This window comes from Triticum aestivum, chromosome 3B (genome assembly GCF_018294505.1).
Source record: "Triticum aestivum cultivar Chinese Spring chromosome 3B, IWGSC CS RefSeq v2.1, whole genome shotgun sequence".
NCBI lineage: Eukaryota > Viridiplantae > Streptophyta > Magnoliopsida > Poales > Poaceae > Triticum > Triticum aestivum.
The window spans coordinates 393,445,251-393,472,645 of NC_057801.1; the positions used below are offsets into that span (position 1 = coordinate 393,445,251).

The 27,395-nt window shown below is 50.1% G+C and overlaps 2 protein-coding genes across 2 annotated transcripts; one reads left to right on the forward strand and one right to left on the reverse strand.

Moving 5' to 3' along the window:
- Positions 1 to 14,750: 14,750 nt before the first annotated feature.
- On the forward strand, positions 14,751 to 16,249 carry LOC123070029 (light-harvesting complex-like protein OHP2, chloroplastic). Its single transcript, XM_044493035.1, has 2 exons — positions 14,751 to 15,426; positions 15,915 to 16,249. The coding sequence occupies exons 1-2, from the start codon at positions 14,996 to 14,998 to the stop codon at positions 16,027 to 16,029; spliced, it is 546 nt and encodes a 181-aa protein (XP_044348970.1). The 5' UTR covers positions 14,751 to 14,995; the 3' UTR covers positions 16,030 to 16,249.
- Positions 16,250 to 16,836: 587 nt separating this feature from the next.
- On the reverse strand, positions 16,837 to 20,178 carry LOC123070028 (putative pentatricopeptide repeat-containing protein At5g09950). Its single transcript, XM_044493034.1, has one exon. It carries the CDS (start codon positions 20,129 to 20,131, stop codon positions 16,955 to 16,957), a length of 3,177 nt encoding a protein of 1,058 aa, XP_044348969.1. The 5' UTR covers positions 20,132 to 20,178; the 3' UTR covers positions 16,837 to 16,954.
- Positions 20,179 to 27,395: the final 7,217 nt, after the last annotated feature.

The following is a 27,395-nucleotide window of genomic DNA, read 5'->3' on the forward strand; positions in this document are numbered from 1 at the left end:
AGGAGGTGATGACCTTGTGGCTGTTGCTGTTGGGGAATGCAGTAATTTCAAAAAAAATCCTATGCACACGCAAGATCCATCTAGGTGATGCATAGCAACGAGCGGGGAGAGTGTGTCCACATACCCCGCGTAGACCGAAAGCGGAAGCGTTTAGTAACGCGGTTGATGTTGTCGAACGTCTTCGCGATCCAACTGATCCAAGTACCGAACGCATGGCACCTCCGTGATCTGCACACGTTCAACTCGGTGATGTCCCTCGTACTCTTGATCCAGCTGAGGCCGAGGGAGAGTTTAGTCAGCACGACGGTGTGATGACTGTGATGATGACGTTACCGACGCAGGGCTTCGCCTAAGCACTACAACGATATGACCGAGGTGGAAATCTATGGAGGGGGACATCGCACACGGCTAAGACAACTGTCAACTTGTGTGTCTATGGGGTACCCCCTATATAAAGGAGTGGAGGAGGGGAGGGCCGGCCCTCATAGGGCGCGCTCAAGGGGGGAGTCCTACTCCCAGTAGGAGTAGGTTTCCCCCTTTCCCTAGTTGGGGTAGGAGAAGAAGGAAGAGGGAGAAGGAGAGATGGAAAGGGGGGGCACCCCAATCCGGATTGGGCTTGGGGGGCGCGCCCTCCACCTGGCCGCCTCCTCCTCTCTCCCACTAAGGTTCAATAAGGCCCATTTACTCCCCGGGGGGTTCCGGTAACCTCCCGGTACTCCGGAAAATGCCCGAACTCATCCGGAACCATTTCCGGTGTCCAAACATAGCCTTCCAATATATCGATCTTTATGTCTCAACCATTTCGAGACTCCTTGTCATGTCCGTGATCACATCCAGGACTCCGAACTACCTTCGGTACATCAAAACACATAATCTCATAATACCGATCGTCATCGAACGTTAAGCGTGCGGACCCTACGGGTTCGAAAACTATGTAGACATACCCGAGACTCACTTCCGGTCAATAACCAATAGTGGAACCTAGATGCTCATATTGGTTCCTACATATTCTACGAAGATCTTTATCGGTCAAACCGCATAACAAGAAACGTTGTTCCCTTTGTCATCCGTATGTTACTTGCCCGAGATTTGACCGTCGGTATCATCACACCTAGTTCAATCTCGTTACCGGCAAGTCTCTTTAATCGTTCCGTAATGCATCATTCCATAACTAACTCACTAGTCACATTGCTTCCAAGGCTTATAGTGATGTGCATTACCGAGAGGGCCCAAAGATACCTATCTGACAATCGGAGTGACAAATCCTAATCTCGATCTATGCCAACTCAACAAACACCATCGGAGACACCTGTAGAGCATCTTTATAATCACCCAGTTATGTTGTGACATTTGATAGCACACTAAGTGTTCCTCCGGTATTCGGGAGTTGCATAATCTCATAGTCATAGGAACATGTATAAGTTATGAAGAAAGCAATAGCAATAAACTAAACGATCGTAGTGCTAAGCTAACGGATGGGTCAAGTCAATCACATCATTCTCTAATGATGTGATCCCGCTCATCAAATGACAACTCATGTCTATGGCAAGGAAACTTAACCATCTTTGATTAACAAGCTAGTCAAGTAGAGGCATACTAGTGACACTCTGTTTGTCTATGTATTCACACATGTACTAAGTTTCTGGTTAATACAATTCCAGCATGAATAATAAACATTTATCATGATATAAGGAAATATAAATAACAACTTTATTATTGCCTCTAGGGCATATTTCCTTCAGTCTCCTACTTTCCAATGATGGAGCAGGTACAATTACCTCATCAAGTTCTACTTTCCTCCCAATCACTTCTTTCGAGAGAAACTCCTTCTCTAGAAGGGATCCATTCTTAGCAACGAATATCTTGCCTTCGGATCTATGATAGAAGGTGTACCCAACAGTCCCCTTTGGGTATCCTATGAAGACACATTTCTCCGATTTGGGTTCGAGCTTATCAGGTTGAAGCTTTTTCACATAAGCATCGCAGCCCCAAACTTTAAGAAACGATAACTTGGGTTTGTTGCAAAACCACAGTTCATATGGTGTCCTCTCAACGGATTTAGATGATGCCCTATTTAACGTGAATGCAGCCGTCTCTAAAGCATAACCCCGAAATGATAGCGGTAAATCAGTAAAAGACATCATAGATCGCGCCATATCTAATAAAGTACGATTACGACATTCAGACACACCATTACGCTGTGGTGTTCCGGGTGGCGTGAGTTGCGAAACTATTCTGCATTGTTTTAAATGAAGACCAAACTCGTAACTCAAATATTCTCCTCCACGATCAGATCGTAGAAACTTTATTTTCTTGTTACGATGATTTTCCACTTCACTCTAAAATTCTTTGAACTTTTCAAATGTTTCAGTATTATGTTTCATCAAGTAGATATACCCATATCTACTCAAATCATCTGTGAAGGTCAGAAAATAACGATACCCGCCACGAGCATCAACACTCATCGGACTGCATACATCAGTATGTATTATTTCCAACAAGTCTGTTGCTCGCTCCATTGTTCCGGAGAGCGGAGTCTTAGTCATCTTGCCCATGAGGCATGGTTCGCAAGCATCAAGTGATTCAAAAAGCCCATCAGAATGGAGTTTCTTCAAGAACTTCCACTTAGATAGACATCCCTCTAATCATCTAAGTGATCACGTGAACCATATCAACTAAACCATGTCTGATCATCACGTGAGATGGAGTAGTTTTCAATGGTGAACATCACTATGTTGATCATATCTACTATATGATTCACGCTCGACCTTTCGGTCTCAGTGTTTTGAGGCCATATCTGTATATGCTAGGCTCATCAAGTTTAACCCGAGTATTCTGCGTGTGCAAAACTGGCTTGCACCCGTTGTATGTGAACATAGAGCTTATCACACCCGATCATCACGTGGTGTCTCGGCATGACAAACTGTAGCAATAGTGCATACTCAGGGACAACACTTATACCTTGAAATTAGTGAGAGATCATCTTATAATGCTATCGTCGTACTAAGCAAAATAAGATGCATAAAGGATAAACATCACATGCAATCAATATAAGAGATATGATATGGCCATCATCATCTTGTGCCTTTGATCTCCATCTCCAAAGCACCGTCATGATCACCATTGTCACCAGCTTGACACCTTGATCTCCATCGAAGCATCATTGTCATCTCACCAACTATTGCTTCTACGACTGTCGCTACTGCTTAGTGATAAAGTAAAGCAATTACATGGCGATTGCATTTCATACAATAAAGTGACAACCATATGGCTCCTGCCAGTTGTCGATAATTGTGTTATAAAACATGATCATCTCATACAACAATTTATATAATCACGTCTTGACCATATCACATCACAACATGCCCTGCAAAAACAAGTTAGACGTCCTCTACTTTGTTGTTGCAAGTTTTACGTGGCTGCTACGGGCTTAACAAGAACCGTTCTTACCTACGCATCAAAACCACAACGATTTTTCGTCAAGTTTGTTGTTTTAACCTTCAACAAGGACCGGGCGTAGTCACACTTGATTCAACTAAAGTTGGAGAAACAGACACCCACTAGCCACCTGTGTGCGAAGCACGTCGGTAGAACCAGTCTCGCGTAAGCGTACGCGTAATGTCGGTCTGAGCCGCTTCATCCAACAATACCGCCGAATCAAAGTATGACATGCAGGTAAGCAGTATGACTATTATCGCCCACAACTCTTTGTGTTCTACTCGTGCATATAACATCTACGCATAAACCTGGCTCGGATGCCACTGTTGGGGAACGCAGTAATTTCAAAAAAATTCCTACGCACACGCAAGATCCATCTAGGTGATGCATAGCAATGAGCGGGGAAAGTGTGTCCACGTACCCTCGTAGACCGAAAGCGAAAGCGTTTAGTAACGCAGTTGATGTAGTCAAACGTCTTCGCGATCCAATCGATCCAAATACAGAACGCACGGCACCTCCGCGATCTGCACACGTTCAGCTCGGTGATGTCCCTCGTACTCTTGATCCAGGTGAGGCCGAGGGAGAGTTTCGTCAGCACGATGGCGCGATGACGGTGATGATGAAGTTACCGATGCAGGGCTTCGCCTAAGCACTACAACGATATGACCAAGGTGGAAATCTGTGGAGGGGGCACCGCACACGGCTAAGACAATTGTCAACTTGTGTGTCTATGGGGTGCCCCCTCCCCCGTATATAAAGGAGTGGAGGAGGGGAGGGCCGGCCCTCATAGGGCACACCCAAGGGGGAGTCCTACTCCCAGTAGGAGTAGGTTTCCCCCTTTCCCTAGTTGGAGAAGGAGAAGAAGGAAGAGGGAGAAGGAGAGAAGGAAAGGGGGGGCCGGCCCCCCACCCCAATTCGGATTGGGCTTGGGGGGGGCGCACCCTCAACCTGGCCACCTCCTCCTCTCTCCCACTAAGGCCCAATAAGGTCCATTGACTCCCCGGGGGGTTCCGGTAACCTCCGGGTACTCCGGAAAATGTCCGAACTCATCTGGAACCATTCTGGTGTCCAAACATAGCCTTCCAATATATCGATCTTTATGTCTTGACCATTTCGAGACTCCTCGTCATGTCTATGATCACATCCGGGACTCCGAGCTACCTTCGATACATCAAAACACATAAACTCATAATACCGATCGTCATCGAACGTTAAGCGTGCGGACCCTACGGGTTCGAGAACGATGTAGACATGACCGAGACTCACTTCCAGTCAATAACCAATAGAAGAACCTGGATGCTCATATTGGTTCCTACATATTCTACGAAGATCTTTATCAGTTAAACCGCATAACAACATACGTTGTTCCCTTTGTCATCGGTATGTTACTTGCCCGAGATTTGATCGTCGATATCATCATACCTAGTTCAATCTCGTTACCGGCAAGTCTCTTTACTCGTTCCGTAATGCATCATTCCGTAACTAACTCATTATTCACATTGCTTGCAAGAATTATAGTGATGTGCATTGCCGAGAGGGCCCAGAGATACCTCTCCGACAATCGGAGTGACAAATCCTAATCTCGATCTATGCCAACTCAACAAACACCATCGGAGACACCTGTAGAGCATCTTTATAATCACCCAGTTACGTTGTGACGTTTGATAGCACACTAAGTGTTTCTTCGGTATTCGGGAGTTGCATAATCTCATAGTCATAGAAACATGTATAAGTCATGAAGAAAGCAATAGCAATAAACTAAACGATCATAGTGCTAAGCTAACGGATGGGTCAAGTCAATCACATCATTCTCTAATGATGTGATCCCATTCATCAAATGACAACTCATGTCTATGGCTAGGAAACTTAACCATCTTTGATTAACGAGCTAGTCAAGTAGAGGCATACTAGTGACACTCTGTTTGTCTATGTATTCACACATGTACTAAGTTTCCGGCTAATGCAATTCCAGCATGAATAATAAACATTTATCATGATATAAGGAAATATAAATAACAACTTTATTATTGCCTCTAGGGCATATTTCCTTCAGTTGCGTGGACGGCGGGCGTGGTTGATGAGGGCACCCGAATCCATGGCCTGGCTTGCTGGTGCAGGCGTGGGTGGAAAGGTCAGGCGCTCGCGGACTGGCCTGCGTGGGGAGCGCGGTGGGTCAGCAGTCGAGCCCTTTCCCTTGTTGCGTGGATTCTCGGAGCACTCTCGGCCGAAATGGCACTGGCGTTTGCAGATTATGCAGCGAAGAGGATTCCTACAGTCGACTCTACGGTGGTGAGGGCTCAGGCAGCGGAAGCAGAGTCCCTTGAATCTGCTTAAAAAGGCGTCTCTGCCCGCCAAGGAGCCGCGGCTGCGGCCGTGGCGAGGTAGCTGGCTCCTCGATTTCTGCCTAACACTTAATGGATCTTGGCTGGCACGACGGTTCTTGCGCGATTGATGGATCTCCCATCCTTCTTCAATGTCGTCGACGGCCGGAGAGGGCAAAGGGTTGTCACTTACCACGATGGATTTTAGGCGGGGGCGCTCAGTTGGGGGAGCCGCGTCGCCGCCCGCCAGTCTGTGGCCCGCATCCTCGTCCTCCGCGCCAGATCCAAGCGGAAGACAGCTCGGGCTCAGGCTCAACAATGATGGGGTCAGAGGAGTCGCCGGCACCTCCGACGGACCACTGGATTCGCCGTGGATCTCCTCCTTTTCGGGCGTTCCCCATTCAAGGCTTGCGGCGGGCGATGCCGGAGCACGCGCAGGGGAGCGGGGCGGCATAGCCCCTAGGGCGGTGGCAGGAGTAGGGGAGGGGTTGGTGGCCGCCGCGTCCGGAGTAGCCAGCGGCGAGGGCGGAGGGGAGGGGGAGCTCATCTCAGCTCACGTCGCAGCTTATGTCAGGGTTTCCGTGTAGCCTCACAACGATGCATCACCGCCTTCGCCGTGTAGTCCTCCTTCGTAGATGTTGAACCGTATTGCTGGAAAAATTAAGGCGTGTGTTCACTTGATTGTGAATCGTTACTCATTTGTTTAAACTAGTGACTATTCCCAGCTTTTTTGCATTATGAAGGAAGCGAGGGTGGGTTGGCAGCGGAACTACTTCCGGAAAAGTAGGATCGCACAGGCGATCAAGGGAGGCGACGAGGGTTCCCTTGCGCGCCGCCAGTGACGCCGCTGGTTCCTTCTCCCTCTCCGTCAGCCGCTCCGGCGGCTGGAGGGAGGGGGAACCTCGGGTCTGTTCGCTAGGTGGGTGTGTGGTAGGGTTAGGGTTGAGGAAGACGCTGCCGAGGCCGTTGCGGTGGTGTCGCGTTGGAATAAGTTTCTTTGGGCTCCGTTCGTGGTCAAGTGAGGCTTTTGCCTTCGTCTAGGAGCAAGCGGGGTTGGGGATCCCCGGATCTCGTCGAGGTCGTGGGCTATGGTGGCTGGAGGTCCATCGGCACTGGCCGTTTGGGTCTTCAGATGGGCGATGGATGCAGGGAGACGAAGACCCTTCTTCTTCCTTGTTGGTATGATTTGTTGTTGTTCTTCTTCTCCTTCCTCTACGCTGATGCTGGTGGGAGATCCTGCTTTGTCCGGGCTGATGGCCCGGCCGCGGTGCTGGACCGGTCGAATGACTCGGGTTCTCTTCCTTCCGGAAGGGACACTTTTCGCGGTACTCAAAGCCAAAGATGGCGACGGCTGTTGCAGGTGTGTCGGATTGATGTCCATGCCCTCCCAGCGTTGGTGTCAAGAAAGGAGGAAGTAGCGTGGCGACAATTGTACCGTGGTCGAAAATGATGACCTGCTTGCGACTGGTTGCAGATCCTTCTGTTGCAGGGGTCTTCTCTCAAGATTCAGAGATGATGACACAGGGCTCCGGAGATCTTCTTGTGTTATGGTTGTCTTAGGGTACTCTAGATGTTCATGGTCCTTTGTGTTTGTGTTTCAGGGTGGCTCTGTCTCTTCGCCAGGCTGTTTATCTGGCTCGCGATGAGGGTTTTGGTGATGTTGTTTTTCCTTCGGGTTGCCTGTCGCTTGTCTAATGAGTTCACTCTTCAGTTCGTGACCATTCTTCTGTCGGTTCGGTGGTGGCTGATATTTCTCTACCGGCTCGCAGCTTCAGTTTTATGGAGTTCAAGCATGTTTATCGGCTCCCCGCTCCCCCGCTCCCCCGCTCCCCGCTCCCCGCTCTAGCCCGCCGGCGGCCACTCCGGCCCCGGCGTCCACCTTCCTCCCGCCACGCTCCACCCGGACGCGGCGGCCACCCCATGGCGTCTGGCTCGCGGAGCCCGCCTTCGGTCTCTGCACCTTTCCATGGCGAGCGCCCGGTTGTCTCTGGCCTAGGGCTTTCTGGCTCGCCGGGGTCCGCCCGCTCTTCGTCGGCCGCAGGCGCTGGTGTGGAGGTCGCTTCGCCGGCGGCGGCTGGCCCCTGGAGGAGGAAAGGGCCGTCCCGCAAGGCGATGTGGCGCCGCCGCAAGGCGCTGCGCCGCCAGAGGGAGATTGAGCGTCCGGGATCGTCTTCTTCCTCGGAGCGCCGTCAGATTCCGCCAGATCTGTATGGTCTCTGTTTCCGCTGTTTCGGTGAAGGACATCGCCGTCAAGACTGCACAAAGGAGACACTTTGCATCCGATGCGGGCTGTCGGGGCACGTCTCTTCCCAGTGCGCGCGGCCACGCAGCCCAATCTCGGCGGAGGAGTTGCGCAGGGCGGTCATCGCAAGGGCAGCAAGGGAGCGACATGCACCTCGTTCAGACCATGGCTGGGAGAGGAGGCTGTTGGAGCCTAGGCAGAGTGCGCCAGGGGCGCCGCTCTCGCCGGTTGCGCCCAGCCTCCTCCCCTCGTCACCTCCCCTTCAGGTGGCAGCACCCCCGTCGGAGGTGTGCATCGTGCAGAGATCGGAAGGCATGGAGGATTTGGAGAGGCGTCTCCAGCTGGCGGTGGTGGTGTACATCGGAGGGGCCAGGCCGGCGGTGTCCTGCACTGACGCGTCGATGATACTCGCGGCGCATCTGGAGATCCCTCGACATCGTTTCTCGGTTCACAAATTTCACCCGGAGGACTTCCTTGTCGTCTTTGCGTCGCATGAGTTCAGGAACAAAGCGCTTGAGCGCCCGCTGGTTCTGCAGTCTGGCGTTCAGCTCCACATCAAACCATGGCTTCGGCAAGCCCTGGCGACGGCGCGATGCATGAGGATCCAAGCTGACGTGCTGATTGAAGGTGTGCCTTCACATGCGTGGTCTCGAGAAACGGCAGCAGAGCTGCTCGACAGCGCCTGTCTGATTGATAGCCTTGCACCGGAGACGGAGAACCGTGAAGGTTTATCTCTTTTCAAGTTGAGAGTGTGGTGCGTTGATCCTGACGATATTCCGGTCAGCCGCAAGCTATGGGTGCCGGAGCCGGTGAGCTCGAGCCCGGCAGCAAGGCGTCCTTCTTTCAGGCAGCTCCTGGAATACCCTACGCTGATCCATATCGGAAGACTGAGAGATTTCACCCCGCCGGAGCTGTGGCGATGGAGCTCAAGATCAGACAGTGACAGTGGACAGAGTGGGTTGCCGGATAGCTCGCCGGGCTCATTCGCCGGAGGAGAATGGTCGGTGCAGCCCTGGACGCGTGGAGCTCGCGACCAACGCGGGAGGGATCGACACGGAGCTGGGCCGACGGCGGACGGGGCTGGGCGGTCGTACAGGCAGGCGTTGGAGGGACGTGTGGGCCCTTCTGACTAGAGGATCCCACCGATGACGCATGCGGGCCAGGCGGCTCAGACGGCTCCTCTGACCGGGCCGACCAATCCGCGGGCGGCTGGAGAGACGGGGCGGACTGCCATTGGGCTGCAGAGACGTTCGGTGGTGCACGCTGAGCTGGTGGATCAGGCCATCCAGAAAACGCCAGCTGGGGAGTCGCTTTTGGTCAAAAGCATGAGTATGGACGTCCCGGTCGGGGGGCTGGCTGACAAGAGTGCACAGTTGGGCCTATCGGCTGAGGTGCAGGCTGACAAAAGCAAGGAGGAGCAGGAAGGAGTAGCAGAAGGGACAAGGGCCTTGGATCCGGCGTTTCGGCCAGCGATTGGCTCGGCGCTTGCTGTCGCTGAAGAGGGCGAGCTGACTTTGGTGGGTCAGGACAGACCGATGGACACAGCCGGCCACTCGACGCTGGGATGCGTGGTGGACCAGGTAATGGGGCCGTTGGAAGGAGGCCCGAGTGGACAGACGGTGCAACTGCGGGATTCTCTACACCCCTCTTCGGCCGCACAGTTGGTGGAGATGGGTGATACTGTGGATTCGACCACACAGGGATCGGCGCAGCTGATCCGATCGTCTCTGGGGCCGGTGGAGATTCTGTCTACTGCACACGCTGCTGGCTGGGCCCCCATTTCGGAGCTAGGTGGGTCCACGGAGAGAGGACAGAGCCCATTGGACGCACCACCCCAGGTTGATACGGTGGAACCATGCATGGAGATGACCACGTACGTTGCAGCGCCATGCAACGTAGCACAGGCCCTGGTGGGTGGGGTGCATGCAAATCGGGAGGAAACACCGACGGATGTTACTGCTAAAGAACTGGTAGCCCTGGGAAACATCAAGTCATTCTGCGCTGGCTTACTCAAGAAACTGGCCCCACCTTTGCTCAAGGAAATTGAAGGGGCACGTGGTGTACGGCCAGGGCAGGACCCTTTCACGCCAAGGCGCAAACCAGATCGGTGCTGAACTCGGTGGGGGCTAGAAAGACCAAAGCGACAGTGGCAGAAACGGTCCTGTTGAAAGCGCTGGGAGTGGCTTCAGAGGATTTGGCTATTTCGGAGGACACTCTGGGCGTACTTCGGTCCGTGTTCGATTCACCGCTCCAAGAGCAGCAGTTAAAAGCCATTGCGGCGATCTTTGGAAAATCCGTACCCACCAATCTTGCGGCACAAATGGAGTCCGCGGTGATGACAGTTGCGTAGGTTGGTCGTTGTACTGTTTTGGAGATATTTCGTTTCCAATGTCGTACAACCCGTTGGATGTGGTGTGTTGGAATGTGAGGGGCTTAAATAGCCAGGTTAGGAAGAAGGCGTTGAGGGAGTTTGTTGGCTCCTTGCGTGTGGCTATCGTTTGTATTGTGGAATCTAAACTAGAGTATGTTGACCAGTACATCATCGTGCAATGCCTAGGGCCATCCTACGATGGTTTTGCTTACCTCCCGGCTACCGAGACTAGAGGAGGGATCGTGATGTGTTGGGACTCCTCACGTGTCCAAATTAGCAATATTGCCCTGGATTCCTTCTCTCTGTCCGGTTACGTGGCACCGAAGGAGGGTAACCCATGGTGGCTAACGGTTGTGTATGGGCCTCAAGAGGACGCCCAGAAGATTCAATTCCTTCAGGAGTTGACCGAGAGGAGATCGCTCTGCCCGGGCCCGTGGCTAGTGATTGGAGACTTTAACTTGATCTTACATGCGGTGGAAAAAAATAACTCACTACTTGACCGTAGGATGATGGGGAGGTTTAAGAGATTTGTTGATGACAATGCCCTCAAGGAGCTGTTTCTACATGGGCGTTTGTATACCTGGAGCAATGAGAGGGAAAGACCGACACTAATGAAGATTGATAGGGCTCTTGTTTCCATTGATTGGGAGCTTGACCATCCCGACAGCTTATTGCAAGCACTGTCGACGGCCTCGTCTGATCATTGCCCCCTTTATCTATCCTTGGAGGAGCGCATGGACCTGAAGAGGAGGTTTCGGTTCGAACTTTTCTGGACGAAGATGGATGGATTCCTGGAGGTGGTTCAACATGCATGGACGTGCGATGAGATAATTGTGGATCCGTTCCATAGGCTAGATGTCCTATTGAGGAACACGGCCCGCGCGCTAACTTCGTGGAGCCAAAGGAAAGTCGGCAACATAAAGCTGCAGCTGGGGGTGGCTAAGCTGGTCATTCTCAGACTGGACGGCGCGCAGGATGTGCGGCTGCTCACGCCTGGTGAGAGGTGGCTGCGTGGCGCGCTCAAGCAGATGGTACTCGGACTCGCCTCTCTTGATAGGACGATTGCATGCCAGAGATCGAGGATACATTGGCTCTCAGAGGGGGACGCCAACACTAAGTTGTTCCACCTAGTAGCTAATGGCAGGAAGACAAAGAATTTCATCCCAGCGCTTGTCATTGATGGAAGGGTCATCACGGACCAAAGGGGGAAGGAGGAGGCCTTCCTCCAAACCTTCAGAGCGATGTTGGGGCAAAGCAAAGCTAGAGATCACACGCTGGATTGGGAAGCGCTCAACATCTGGCAAGTTGACCTATCTGAGTTGGATCGCCCTTTCACGGAGGAGGAAGTTTGGGCGGTTATCAAGGAATTGCCTAAGGATCGTGCCCCGGGACCGGACGGTTTCATTGGAGTTTTCTTCCATATGGCTTGGGATATCATCAAAGTTGATGTCATGGCGGCGCTCCACAAGCTGTTTCTCAACAATGGCCATGGATTTGGCAGGCTTAATCAAGCGCTCATCACTCTCATACCAAAAAACGCTGAAGCATGTCATGTCAACGACTTCAGACCTATTAGCTTGGTACACTGCTTACCTAAGCTGGCATCGAAATTGATGGCCAGCAGAGTGTGCCCACGAATGGGAGAGCTGGTGAGCATCAATCAGTCCGCATTCATTCGGGGCAGGACCCTCCATGACAACTTTTTACTAGTCAGGCAAATGGCGAGACGACTGCATCAAAGGAGAGCCAAGGGAGTGTTGCTTAAGTTGGACATAGCTCGTGCGTTCGATTCCCTATCCTGGCCCTTTCTCTTTGAGGTACTTCGGGCCAAGGGTTTTCCGGAGAGATGGCTTGCCTGGTTGGCAACCATGCTCAGTACAGCCAGCTCGAGAATCGTTGTGAATGGATGTCTGACGGACAAATTTATGCATGCGTGTGGTCTTAGACAGGGAGACTCGATCTCTCCGCTGCTCTTCGTTATTGCTATGGACACGCTCACGGAGATTATATGCAAGGCACATGAGCTCAGAGTTTTGGAGAATCTGAACGGATGCAAGGCCCTCCAGAGGTTATCTTTATACGCTGATGACGTGGTGCTGTTCATCAGACCGTCCCGGACAGATATTGAGTTTGTCAAGAATGTGCTACTGCTCTTTGGAGAGGCTTCGGGACTGCATGTGAACTTTGCCAAATCATCAGCGATTCTAATCAGAGGTGAGGAGAATGATGTGGAGGTGGTTAGGAGTGCACTACCTTGGAGGATTGATCATTTCCCATGCAAATACTTGGGTTTACAACTGGGGATCAAACAATTGACGCGCTCGGAATGGCAGTGCATGGTGGATGGAGCGCTCAAAATCCTACCAGGGTGGCAAAGAGGCCTAGTTACGCGCCCGGGTAGGTTGATCCTAGTGCAACAAGTGATGAGGGCGCGACCGATGCATCACCTAATAGTGGCAGAGGCGCCGAAATGGGCGATCGAAAAAGTGGATCAAGGCTGCCGCGCGTTCTTCTGGGCTGGATCGGATGCTGTCAGTGGAGGAAAGTGCGCGATATCTTGGCAGAGAGTATGCCGCCCTAAACAACTTGGTGGCCTGGGCATTCTGGATCTCCACAAACATGGTCTTGCCCTACGGCTCCGATGGGAATGGCTACGAAGGCTGGATGACAGCAGACCATGGCAAGGGCTGAATCTCACATCTGACAAGCAAGTTCAGCACACATTCAATAGCCTGGTGAAGTGGGAGCTCGGAGATGGTGCGAGGGTCCTGTTTTGGAAAGACAGATGGGTGCACGGCTACACGATCGCAGAGATTGCCCCTGATCTGGTAGCCAAAATAAAGACGAGGATCATCAATGCGAGGCTGGCCTGCGCGGGTCTGATACAGCATGCATGGCTCAAGGACTTGCCGGAGAACTTATCAACAGAGGAGCTGTTGCAACTGATAAAGCTCTGGGATGCACTTGTGAACGTCCATATTGACCCGGCCAATAGGGACAAGGTGATCTGGGCATGGCATGAATCTGGAAACTACTCTGCTGCGACGGCTTACCGGATGCTATGCGTCGGTGGAATTAGTTTTGAGCCTGCGGCAGCCATATGGAAAAATGGGCCCCCCCGGGCTACAAAATCTTCATGTGGCTGGCTATCCAAAAACGTATATGGACGTCGGACCGGAGGCTGAGACATGGACTGCAAGACACGTCATCAACGTGCTTTCTTTGTGACCAGGAGGAGGACAATGTGGATCATCTCATGACCCAATGTGTCTTCGGGCGACAAGTCTGGTGCCGATGCTTTGCCAAAGCGGGTGTGGATCCCAACCTGAACCCTCTACACCATGATTTTCTACAACCATGGTGGATGAATGCGCGCAAGCATGTTAGTTCTACGGACAAGAAGGGTTTCGACGCGTTGGTCATGTTGATCTGCCGGACATTATGGAAGCAAAGGAATGCCAGAGTCTTCCATTCTGGTGCTATTTGTAATGAGCTCGAGACGGTGACCTTAGTCTTTCAAGAGTTACAGCTCTGGAAACTAGCGGGAGTGGTAGGAGTCCAACGTTTTTGTGAGTAGTCCGCCTAGGATCATGGAGTGGTTGGGTGGGATCGTCGAATTGTGATGATCTACCATACAATCTCTTGTAAATATTTCCTCTCTCTTCTATAAAGCTAAGGTACGCCTTTGGCGTACTCTCGGAAAAAATGTTTATCGGCATCTCAATGTAGTGGCTCACATGTTAGCTAAGGCTTGTAAGAATCTTAGTGTTTTTATGTTTTTGTTCTGTTCTGGATTGTATCCAGGGACTCTTTTCAATGTTGTTGCTTAGTCAATATTATGCCATGTCAAGAAGAGTGGCGCCATATGTAAGGCGCCCACAGCTGCTTAATGGATGATTCCCGGCTCTTCGGCTCATCCTCACGGTTTGGATCATCATTGTGGTTTTGGCGTGGTCCACTATCTTTTGTCGGGATGTTTGTGACGGGTTCAAAATTGTGGTGTACAAGCATGACGATTTATTGTGTGTTAGGAGGGTTTGCCGGGTTGCACGTGATTGGTGAGTAACCCAATTATGGTCTGATTGTATTAGTTTTAGCACGATTTTCCGTAGATTAACAGGGCAATTCTTTTCTTCTTAATTAATCGATGAGGCAATTTTTTTGCCTCCGTTCAAAAAAAATATTATGCCGATGTTAAAAAAAATCCATGTAAGTCTCACGTTCAGAAAAGTGAAAAGACGAGCACGCAAGTCTCCAACGGACAAGTACACTGGGGACTACTGACTGGGACAATCGCACCACGCAGGCAAGGAGGCAGGAATGTCTGAACGTGCTGCGCCCATGTCGAGTCCCTGCAAACCTCACAAAGTAATCCGCAACTCGCCATCGAACACCTGCCGCTTCGCCTCCCGCGCATCACCAACGTCTTGCCTCCCCCAGAGAGGGGAAGAGACCTGGGCTTGGTAGGCACCACACACTCTTATCCACAACGGCCAGGCCGGTGTGTGTCCAAACCTTCTCCACGCGTTCCCTCCTTCCCTCTCACTCTCTTCCCCTCCGTCTCTCTGTTCCTTCCTGCCTTCCAAGAGACAATCAAGAACGCCAGGCAGCTCAAACCAAGCAATGTCTTTGGCACCTTCCATCCCTTCCATCAAGGTGAAGGTGGGACGCATCGCCCCGCCGCCTCCGTACCGGGCATGCAAGTCGTTCGCCGTGATCAGGAGCTCCAAGGCCGAGGGGCCCAGGAGACCCACGGCGCCTCCACTGTCGCCGCCCCCGCCTATGCCTCCCAAGACGCCAGCCCTGTCCACCCCTCCGAGCCTGTCCCAGCCACCGACCCCAGTGAAGCCAGCACAGCCATCACCTCCTCCTCCCGAGACCAAACCGGCAGTGGCTGCCGCTGCGACGCCACCGGTGGGAGGGGTTGTGACGTTCGAGTACCAGAGGAAGGTGGCCAAGGAGCTACAGGAATACTTCAAGAAGAAGAAGCTGGAGGAGACCAACCAGGGACCCTTCTTTGGGTGGTTGGCCAAGAATGAGATTGCCAATGGAAGGTAAATGCAAGTTGCATGAAATTTAAGCATTACATGCTTTATTTGTTGGATTTTCTAACTAGCAATCAGGGGATGAAACGGAATAATCAGTTCGTGAAATAGCAATATCTACTAACCTAGTAATCTAAACGCTCTTATAGTTCTTTACAGAGGGAGTACTAAATTGCAAATTGATGGTCCACAATAATCAGGGTGTAAGCTTGTAACAAATAGCACACAGCATATCCTCAACAAACAACCGATCTTGTAATTAGTTCTTGGGCATGTTCATGAGTACTCAAGAATGAGATCATGGTGAAGTTGCTGCAAATTATTATGTTCTTTTCCCCTCATGTACTTCCAAGTTATACAGACACATAAAAGGTGCTAGTAACTATGACAAGCATGTTGAAATGCAGGATGATACAGATTTAATGTTAAAAGTTGTGTTAAAATTTTTAAGATTGCTTGTTCCTGCATCGTGATTTTGGTTATAAAAACTTCTGCAGATGGGCTATGTTTGGGTTTGCAGTGGGGATGCTAACAGAGTACGCAACAGGCTCGGATTTCGTTGAGCAAATGAAGATCCTTCTCTCCAATTTTGGGATTGTGGATTTGGATTGATGGCTCATGTTTGGCGGTGTTGTTCTGTATTTCTATAAGTCTGAAGTATAATCTATCTTCTTTCATGTATAGAAAGATCAATCCTGCACACTATTATATCCTTGAGTTTCATTTGTGCTGTCCTGTCAGTTTTGACGAATGTAAAATCCAATTTCCAGCTTTCTTGTTTGTTAATACTACATGAATTTACTCAAGAGTAATAAAATGGATATTTGACTAACGTACATGGTAAAGGGTTATCTAGAATAATTGCAGGGTTTCAATCCCAAATTAGCTTTCTGGCCGAAGAACAAGTCACGTAGTTTGAGTGAGTTGAGTTAGTTGGTCCATAATATTTAACTAAGCTGGGTGACTATTTCAAAACCATATATCAAATCAATTTTCTTGTTTTTGCGATCAAAGATATTATTACCAGAGTATAATATCATGTCCACACCATGATGTACTGAAGATATAGTGAGACTTATAAACTGGTGGTTTGTGCAAAAAGTGAACTTGGTTGCCTGGAACAAAACAAGCTATTCACACCGACTATGGATGCATCACAAATATAAAATATTACCCTTCGTGGAGTATGCTATACATGGATGCTCACTGAAGAATGCCTACAGATAAGCAGAACTTCCAGATTGCTAATTCTAAGCCGCATAGGAGTTTTCACATAGCACCAAACCGCATCAACTAAGTCAGTATTCATGTTATAGTCAAGTAATATGCTATTTGCAAGGTTAGGGATCTTTTTGCAGCTTGGGATAGGGAGGCGGCCATAAATTCACGGCAATGCAACAGATTACATGTACCTTTGAATAGCAAAAATGACCTCAAATTCAAGATAAGTTAAAAACACCATGTACCTGGTTGTCTGGTACGACAAAGTCCGAAGAGGTTAACAATAGCTTGTCACTGTTACCACCATATAAACAAGCTACCAGTAATCCCCACAAGAACACTTTCCATCCTCAAAATGGTGGAATCGGATGGCATCCCTTAAAATGATTTGTCGGCCAATAGCGTGAGATATGTATCTAAATGCCGTGTGACAATCTCCACAAACCCGAAGGTTCTTCATGATTCTTATGGGGACACCTGAGGAGGAGCGAGTCAAAACAAAGGCAACTGCAAGCTTTTCACTATGATAATTTAGCAATTCCTCTTTGTTCTCTTCTTCAAGATCATACAGGGCAAACTCTGTCATTGGAACATAACCGGCATTCCTTATCTTCTGAATCAAAACACTCAGCTTTTCATATATTTCTTTGGTGTTCGGATGTGATCTATCTCCAGCAATAAAGGTATGGACTCCATCACCTAGGGTTACCCAACTACGACCAGCCTCTTTTTTCACTCCTGCTCCCCCCATTGCAGCTCGGGTTTTGGCTGTATCTTCCCACCTTCCTGTTGCTGCATAAAAGTTAGATGCAAGAACATAGTTTACAGGATTTTGAGGTTCTAGTTCCAAAAGCATCCTTGAAGCTTCTAGCCCCATATCTATCTTGTCCCTGTCCTTCGATTGTCGACAAGCAACTAATACAGTCCTCCATATGAGAGTATTTGGTTTCATTGGCATTCTTCTGATGTATTCTCGTATCTTCATGAGCTTGCCAGCTCGACCAAGAAGGTCTATAACACAAGAATAATGTTCAATCTGAGGTAATATACCATGGTCCTCCATCATTTCAAAGTACTCTACACCTCTGTCTACCAATCCAGCATGACTACAGGCAGATAGAACACTGATAAATGTGACATGGTCTGGATTTGCTCCACTTTGCTGCATTTCTTCGAATATCTCCAGAGCTTTTCTTCCAAGACCATGTCTTGCATAACCAGAAATCATAGAGTTCCATGAGAACTCATTTTTCTGATTCATGGAAGTGAACACCTTTGAGGCATAGCCTATCTTTCCACACTTTGAGTACATATCAACAAGAGCACTCTCAACCACAACATCAGACTCGAGCTGTGACCTAATACCAAAAGCATGCATTTCCATTCCACGCTCTAACGCTGCCACAGAGGCACATGCATTCAGTACAATGGAGAAGGTGCAGCAATCCATCACTTGGTCACTGTGCATCATAAGCCAAACACAGTCTATAGCCTCCTGCAAATGGCCATTGTAGATGTACCCTGAAATCATTGAATTCCATGAGACAGCATCCCTTCTGCCAGAAATTTCCGAAAACAGCTGCTCACAAGAATCCATGTCTCCTGACTTAGCATAACAGGACATTAGAGCATTATCAACTGCAGTATCTTCTATAGCTCCATGCTTTAGCACCACAGCATGAACCTGCTTTCCCAATTCAAGCACACACGATGGCGACAATGTAGCCAATAAGTTAACGAATGTAACTTTATTTGGGGCCAGCCCACTCCTCATCATTTTGGAGAAAACTTCTACCGATTCAGCAATAGGTGCTCGCAAATTGGCCATGACACCCATGATAGAATTCCAGGAAACTACATCATGTTCAGCCATAGAGTTGAAAACTTCCCAGCACTCAAACCTAGCTCCACATTCTCCATACATTTTAACCAGTGCATTTGAAACAGAGGTGCCTAAATCCAGTCCCCACTTTACAGCATCACAATGTACTTGCTGGCCTGCAGACAAAAGTCTCAAACTAGCACATGAACTCAAGCCACTAATTGCTGCAAAGTTTGACGGACTTATACAATCTTGTCTCATCATGCAGTACTTCATCATTGCACCTTCACAGTAACCATTCTGATCAAGAACTGAGATAATGGTGTTCCAGGAAACCCGATCCCTTGTACAAAGCAACTGGAAAACTCTACAGGCTTTATCAATGGAACCACATTTGGCGTACATATTAACCAGACTATTACTGATAGCAATTTTCGAATCAATAAGTCCAGTTCTAAGAACATGCCCATGGAGTTCCGTACCTTTCATCAACCCATCTTCTGGTACAGAAAACTCCGCTATTGCACCGAGCAACACAACATATGTGTCTGCATTGACAACAACTGAATCCCTAGTCCCCATGAAAATCCCCACTGCTTCTTCACTGCAGTGCTGCTTAACCAAGCCCACGATCAAACCATTCAAGGTAACTGCATTTCTCTCTTTCAAACTAAGAAAAATGTTCTTAGCTTCATCAAGCATGCCATGTCTCGCGAATGCACTAACAAGAGCACTCCCCACATAGAGGTCACCTGAGCTGCCCGAATTGAGCACCCTTGCGAACACTTGCTCAAGCACTCTTGAGCTGCAGGAGGACACAGTTGTCGCAGTGATTAAGCTCCCAAAAGTATGCTCGTTTGGTCTCAACTCAATTGCTGAGTCATCACGCAACATTGCCGTGAACAAAGTAAATGTCGAAACCACATGCCCTTTCTTAGCATAGACAGACATCAAGGCATTCCACGTGATGATGTCCCTGACTGGCGTGGAATCAAACACCTGCTGCGCTTGGATGGGCAGACCAACAGAGCAATTACCGTACATCGAGATCAAGGCGTTGCACACCGTTGTATTCGATGCATACACAGTCTTTGATACCAATCCATGGACCTGCACCGCAAATCCCAACTTGTCTGGTCCAGCATCCTGGCACGCCCGGAGCACGCTCCCGAAGGTAAATGACGTGGGCCTGCTGCACTCGGAACCGACCCCCAGCATTGCGCGGAACACCCGGAAGGCCTCATCGGTGACCCCTGACAGCACGTACCCAGATACCAGGCAGGTCCAGGAAACGGCGTTCCGTTCCAGCATACAGTCGAACACCTGGCGCGCGCAGGCCAGGCGCGAGCTTTTAGCGTAGTAGTTAACGAGATGGTTTGAGAGGAAGAGGTCATGGGTGAGCCCTCGCTTCACGAGCTCGAGGTGGAGGCTCTCCGGTGTAGCCTCTCCCCTGCGGCGACGGAGGAGGAGGTCAGCGTGAGGGTGCACCGGCGGTGACGATCGAGGAGGAGGGGCGGGCGAATGCAGAAGTGGGAGACGGTGGGCGAGGAGGTCGCGTAGTGGCACTGGAGGTGGGAGGCGGCGAGGCGGCGGCGGGGAAGGCGATGCGGAGCTGGAGGAGGAGGAGAAGCGGAGTGTGAGGTGGGGGAACGGCGGGAGTTTGCGGTTCATGTATTTGGCGTCTGTTTCCGGCAGAATTTCACGTTTTTTTTTTTTTTGACCTGAGAATTTCACGTTCTGGTAAAATGACTCCCGCTCTCACTGATTGTAGAACCGCCGGGGCCGGCGTTCTCGCAGAGCAACTCCAACTGTCCGATATTCGTTTGGGTTGAAACAGACACAAAAAACAGACATAAAAGTCGATCCAACACGCCTACCCAATTGTATCAACATTCATCTTTTTGTCCATGCGCGACTCATTTCAGGTCTAAATTTAGGCGCGTTTGCGTCGGCGCCGACACGCAGCGAACGCGCGCCACGCCCGCCCTTGTCATCCCCCTAGCCCGCCAGTCGGTGGCATATTGGTCATTCCTCCTTCCTCCCATCAACGGCCAGCACATCTGGTCGCCTCATCCGTCGTCGCCGCCGCCCAGTTTCAATGCCTAGGCCGGACGCCCGCATTCACATACCTCCCCTAGAAGCACGCCACCCCCAACGGCCCCATACTCCGGCGTTTGGTGGACCATTTTCGCCACTGTTGCAGCATCCTGACGTCGACGCCACCACCCCCTCGCCTCCCCTGTCGGCAGCACACAAGCGTGGCTACCTCGCTCGTCGGACGCCACCTGTTCTCGGAGAGGCGCAAGGCTCTACACCGATCGGCTTCTTCCACAATGCCCGCAAGGTTTTCGATGGTTTACCTACAAGGTACAAATGGACTCGGCGACGAGTACTTTTTTCACAGTTTTATTTGTGATTCGGATGATTCTTCGTTCGATGACGAGGAGATTGCGATTGCGATTGCTGCTTTGGTCCTCCATGACCATATTAGTAGGCAGCGGCCGATGTTTAGGGGCTCGATCCCGAGGCATACTCCAGCGTTGAATCGCAACCAAGAGAGGGTCATTGCCTACTCTGGCAGAACTATACTTCGAGTCCCTTAACCCGCTCTTCAAACACCATCTATTTCGGCGCCGTTTTCGGATGGCTAGACATGTGTTCAACCGTATCTGGGAGGGGTTGGTGGCATACGATAACTATTTCGAGTGCAAGGAGGATGATCTGGGAAAGATTGGCTTCCCCTCTTATCAAAAATGCACTACAGCTATTCGGATGCTTGCATACAGAGTACCCAGTGATTTCATTGATGAGTATGTCTGAATTAGCGAGCCCACATGGCTAGACTTCATGTACAAGTTCTGTAAGGCTGTGGCAGCAGTGTTTGATCCGGAGTACTCGAAAGAGCCAATTGTTGCAGATACAACCCGGTTGTTGGCGATCAATGCGAGTAGGGCTTTTCAGGGATGCTTGGTAGCATAGATTATATGCACTGGGAGTGAAAGAACTGTCCTGTCCATACTTAGACAATGAGGACGTAGTAAAAATTCCATTGCAAGATCTGTAGTGTCGTCGTACTTGTCGCAGTTTGTGAATTTTAAATTCACAGAAACGAGTGAGCAACAATATGATCGGAGAAACAGGGCGGGCACATAGTATATGGACCCTCAACTACTAACCGGAGAGCGTCGATTGTGCTCCGCGCGTTGTTTATACCAACAACTTCATCGTACTTGGTGAAGGCTGGTTGGCACCTGTCCTTGGCCTGCTCACGCAGTTGAGCCACCTGCTTGACCGACATCTCGTAGTGGCGCGAGGGACGTGAGATATGGTAAGCGTACCGTGAATTACCACGAGCGTTCTAAGCTCCATGCCCAAAAGTCAAGGATTCATCTAGTGCAGAGGGGAATACTTAGTACATCAGACCCCTCCGTTGGGAAGTTCTTGCTTGAACAGGCCCCTTCAAACTTGCAAAATTTTCATAAAACATATTCTTTTGACCATATCTAGCACATTAGCCGGCATGGGAACGATATGCTTCATTAGTTCCTCCCTTTGTGACCAGGTATGTTGCCAAATTTATATAGATGCCCCATCTGTTAGGAAACGTAGCATGCAATTTTTTTTAAAAAAAATCTTACGCTCATGCAAGATCTATCTAGGAGATGCATAGCAACGAGAGGGGGAGTGCGTGTCCACGTACCCTCGTAGACCGAAAGCGGAAGCGTTTGACAATGCGGTTGATGTAGTCGAACTTCTTCTCGTTCCGACCGATCAAGCACCGAACGTACGATACCTCCGAGTTCTACACACGTTTAGCTCGATGACGTCCCTCAAACTATTGATCCAGCAGATTGTCGAGGAAGTATATGAGTTCCGTCAGCACGACGGCGTGGTAACGGTGATGGTGAAGTGATCTGTGCAGGGCTTCGCCTAAGCACTACGAAGATATGACCGGAGGCGTAAACAGTGAAGGGGGTGCCGCACACGGCTAACAATTGTTGGTGTGTGTTCTAGCCCCCCCCCCCCTCATATATATAGGTGGGAGGGAGAGGGAGCAGCCAAGGGGGGCGCCCCAAGTAGGAGGAATCCTACTTGGAGTCCCTCCCAAGCCGCCCCCCTACCATATATAACCGAGGTGGAAGGAAAGAGGGGGAGAGGGAAGGAAGTAGGAATCCTAATCCACACTTTCATTGCCCTCCCCTCTTTCCTTGTCCTCCTCATAGGGTTGGCCTCTATAGGGGCGCACCAGGGCTGGTGTTTCCCTCACTTGGCCCATATGGCCCATATCTTCGTCGGGGGTGGCCGAAACTCCTTTCCAGTGACCTGATAAGTACCCGATACCCTCCAGAACACTTTCGGTGTCCGAATACCATCATCCTATATATCAATCTTTACCTCTCGACCATTTCGAGACTCCTCGTCATGTCCGTGATCTCATCCGGGACTCCGAACCATATTCGATCACCAAATCACATAACTCATATAATACTAAATCGTCATCGAATGTTAAGCGTGCGGACCCTACGGGTTCGAGAACTATGTAGACATGACCGAGACACCTCTCCGGTCAATAACCAATAGTGGAACCTGGGTGCTCATATTGGCTCCTACATATTCTACGAAGATCTTTATCGATCGAACCGTTATGACAACATACGTAATTCCCTTTGTCAATCAATATGTTACTTGTCCGAGATTCGATCATCGGTATCTTCATATCTAGTTCAATCTCGCTACCGGCAAATCTCTTTACTCGTTCCGTAATACATCACCTCATGACTAACTCCTTAGTCGTTTGCTTGCAAGCTTATGATGTATATTACCGAGAGGGCCCAGAGATACCTCTCCGATACTCGGAGTGGCAAATCCTAATCTCGATTCATGCCAACCCAACAAAACACCTTCGGAGATACCTGTAGAGCATCTTTATAATCACCTAGTTACGTTGTGACGTTTTATAGCACACAAGGCATTCCTCCGGTATCCGGGAGTTGCATGATCTCTCAAAGGAATATGTATTTGACATACATGAAAGCAGTAGCAATAAACTGAACGATCAATATGCTAAGCTAATGGATGGGTCTTGTCCATCACATCATTCTCCTAATGATGTGATCCCGTTCATAAAATGACAACACATGTCTATGGTTAGGAAACTTAACCATCTTTGATTAACGAGCTAGTCTAGTAGAAGCTTACTAGGGACACAGTGTTTTGTCTTTGTATCCACACATGTATGAAGTTTCCGTTTAATACATTTCTAGCATGAATAATAAACATTTATCATGATATAAGGAAATATAAAATAACAAATTTATTATTGCCTCTAGGGCATATTTCCTTCAGTCTCCCACTTGCACTAGAGTCAATAATCTAGTTCATGTCGCCATGTGATTAAACACCAATAATTCACATCTTTATGTGATTAACACCCATAGTTCACATCGCCATGTGACCAACACCCAAAGGGTTTACTAGAGTCAATAATCTAGTTCACATTGCTATGTGATTAACGCCCAAAGAGTACTAATGGTGTGATCATGTTTTGCTTGTGAGAGAAGTTTAGTCAATGGGTCTGCCACATTCAGATCCGTATGTGTTGGGGATATAACTACTGAGCATAAACCGCCCAGGAGGGGCCGGGTTATGCTCATCCGTATTGAAGCCCATGAAGACAAGGAGTATGGCGCTTTACTATTGAAGCTTAGAGGCCTGGAGCCCAAGGGCGGATTAAGGCCCATAGACATAAACCGCCATGAGTTACGTAACTTAAGTTGTAAGTTAGGAAAAGGTAGAAACCGAGTCGGACACGTGTATGAGCCGGCCTCGGTATTTTGTAAACCGCCGGGCGTCAACCTGTGTATATAAAGGGATGACCCGGTGGCGGTTTAGGAACAAGAAACAACAACTCGAGGGTCAGGTAAAGCGGATTCGCTCCCTGCTCACCGAGACCCCATTAATTCCACCACAACTGGATCGTAGGCTTTTACCTTCACCGCAAGGGGCCGAACCAGTATAAACTCCCCGTGTCCTTGTCCGGTTTAACCCCTTTAAGCTAATCTCGTTGCGATGGCTCCACGACTAAGTCCTCTCACTAGGACATCTGACGTGTTAATTCCATGACAGTTGGCGCCCACCGTGGGGCTATCGCACGGTGGTTTCGAGTTCTTGAAGGGAAACTTTGAAGGACTCAAGGGATACGCGGTTGGCCGGATGACCAAGAGTCGTCACGGCAAACTCTACATCGACAACACAGGCTGGGGCCCCAAGGCCGGCTCAATCAAGTACGGGTACCGGGTCCCCTTTGGAGGAATTCACGTATTCATCGGCAAAATCGGCAAATCGGGCCCTGAGCCGGACATCTGCACCGACCTTGTCGAGATGGCTCAGCATGCGAGCCCTGCCCGGGTTCAGCCTGCCATGAAGCGTGCGTTCGTGGGATTCATCCATGGTGCGCAATCTGAACCGGTGTCCGATGGTGAGACGATCGTTTACTCTGAGGGCGAATCATCCACCGGCGAGACCGAGTGATGCGGAGCATCCCTCGACCATCCCCATGGATGTCACACCGCCACCGCAAGCATGGAGAGGACCTACGACAAGAGCTCGCGCACGCGACGTCGGAACCGAGGTGAACTCTTTCCTCTTTGAGTTTCATTCGGATTCCCACGAGAGTCGGGTTCTACCTCAAATGGATACATTGTGCATTCTTAGGTACCAAGAAGGTGATCGTGAGCAGGAGAGGACGGAGGCTCGAGCGACCACTAAGCAAGGGAAAGGAGAGAAGAAGGAGAGGAGGAATGGGCCAAGCCCCTGGACCACACGGGTGCCCGGCCGCCTCGACCCCGGGTGCCCGGCCACCTCTTGGCCGCAGCCCCAGCCGGCCCCGGGTGCCCGGTCGCCAAGCACTGGGTGCCCAGCCAAGTTCCCAGCCGCGGCCTGGGCAGCATCCCGAGTGCCCGGCCCAGCGCCCCGGGTGCCCGGCCTCCTGCCTGGGCCGGCCCAGCATGCCCCCGGGTGCCCGGGCTCTCACCCCCGGGTGCCCGGCCATCCTCCACGCGCCCATGCCAGCGCCCCTGACCGGTCCGGGTGCCCGGGCCCTCAACCCCGGGTGCCCGGGCAACTACAACCGCGCCCACCTCCGGGTGCCCGGTCCACTTGACCCCGGGTGCCCGGACTACTCCGAAGGGTTCTCATTTTCAGGGTCAAAATGGACCTTTGTATCCCTACCTCCCCCAATTTCGTCCCTAGCCTTTATATACTCATCCCCTAGCTCATTTGTAGGATAGCAAAGTATTTGATAGATATTTGTGAGCTTTGCTCCATGGATCCACTCCACTAGGAGATCAAGACCTCCTCTTGGAGTGACCAAACATCAAGACCTCCTCCTTGGGGAAGGATCCCCATCATAGGATCATCAAGCCCTCATCTCCTTCATAGGATTTGGGATGAACTCTACCATGTATCTTATTTCCCTTTGATTGTTCATATACCTTGTGGATCTTGTGTGTTTGTTGGTCTAGTGGATGTGTGATTTGGACTTGTTCTTGAGTGTTCCTCTTGTTTTCCCTCTTGTGTTCATCTTGTTCTTGGGAATTCCCCCCTCCAATTCGTGAAAGATCTTCACCTAGGGTTCCACCCTACAACTTCTTGGTATCATGAGCCACGTTGATCACGAAATTAGAGCCTCCCCTCTTTGTTTTCTAGCCTAATTTTGTGTGTTCTTCCCCAATTTCAAAAATTCCCCACCAAAAATAGCCCCATTTTTTTGTGATTTGTTGGTTTGATGAGATTTTGTTGGATTTGATCCATGGATTTGCTTGGTTTCAAGTGGATATAGCATTCCCCCATCAATCTCCACCTTTCCCTCCACGAAATCCACCAATTTCTTGCATTTTTCCATGAATTTCCGCCCAAACCCGACACCCCCGGGCACCCGGACCTCAAACCCCGGGCACCTGGATCCCCCCCCCCCACGCACCCCCGCTGACAGCCCCAGGTGCCCGCACCCCAAACCTCGGGCACCCGCACCCCCGGGCTGTTTGCCTCGGACCACCCTGGCTGCCCGCACCTTCCACCCCCGGGCACCCGCACCCCCCAGTTTCAGCCGCGTGCACTTTACCGTTTCGGCCATAACTTTCACTCCCGGAGTCCGATTTTGACGTTCTTTAGCTTGTTGAGTAGCTATTGACATCCCCCATCCGTCTAGACAGGTTCCAAAACCATTTGACTCCATAAAAAATTTGGCATTTTGGCATCTTTGCATAGTGCCATCCAGCATATCATCCACCAAACCACCATAGCTTTCCGCAACCTAACTCATTTTCGATCCATATAGCATTTGTGGTTGCTTGAGTGGTGACTTGAGTCTCCTAAGGTGTTTAGGCTACTTAGGGACGGTTGCTTCGTCATCAACAACCACCACCACTTTTGCATTGCTAACTCCGGAACCACCAACGCATTCCGCCACCACCATTTGACATTTCCCTTTGGAGATTTTGAGTTTGCGGTTTTTCACCGTTTCCTAAGGTGTTTCGGCTACTTAGGGACGGGTCTACATCATCTTGGTATCTACATCAAGAACACCGCCACTCATCATCGCCACGAGGTTGTCATCGACATCGACCACTTCACCATTTTGACTACCTAACCGTAAGCAAGAGCGGTAACCTCTTTATCACCTTGGTATCGTGGTATCCCTTCATTGTACGTTCTTGCCATTACATTGTTAACACCTTAGCCCATTTTGCGTCGCTTGCCTATCGAGACTAGCCATTTGAGTATTGCCAGCAACGTTACTTGTGCACATTAGTGATCCATACCTTCCATTGCATACATACCATATCATATTGGTATCATCGTGGTATCATCATGTCATCCCTTGTGTCACAAGATCGTTCCCGCATATACACAATTGCTATCTTGGTTTGTGCAT

Coding starts and splice junctions, on each gene's coding strand:
- LOC123070028 (XM_044493034.1), bottom strand. CDS start 20,131: ATGAACCGCAAACTCCCGCCGTTCCCCCACCTCACACTCCGCTTCTCC.
- LOC123070029 (XM_044493035.1), top strand. CDS start 14,996: ATGTCTTTGGCACCTTCCATCCCTTCCATCAAGGTGAAGGTGGGACGC. Junction 15,427..15,914: donor AATGAGATTGCCAATGGAAG/GTAAATGCAAGT, acceptor AAACTTCTGCAG/ATGGGCTATGTTTGGGTTTG.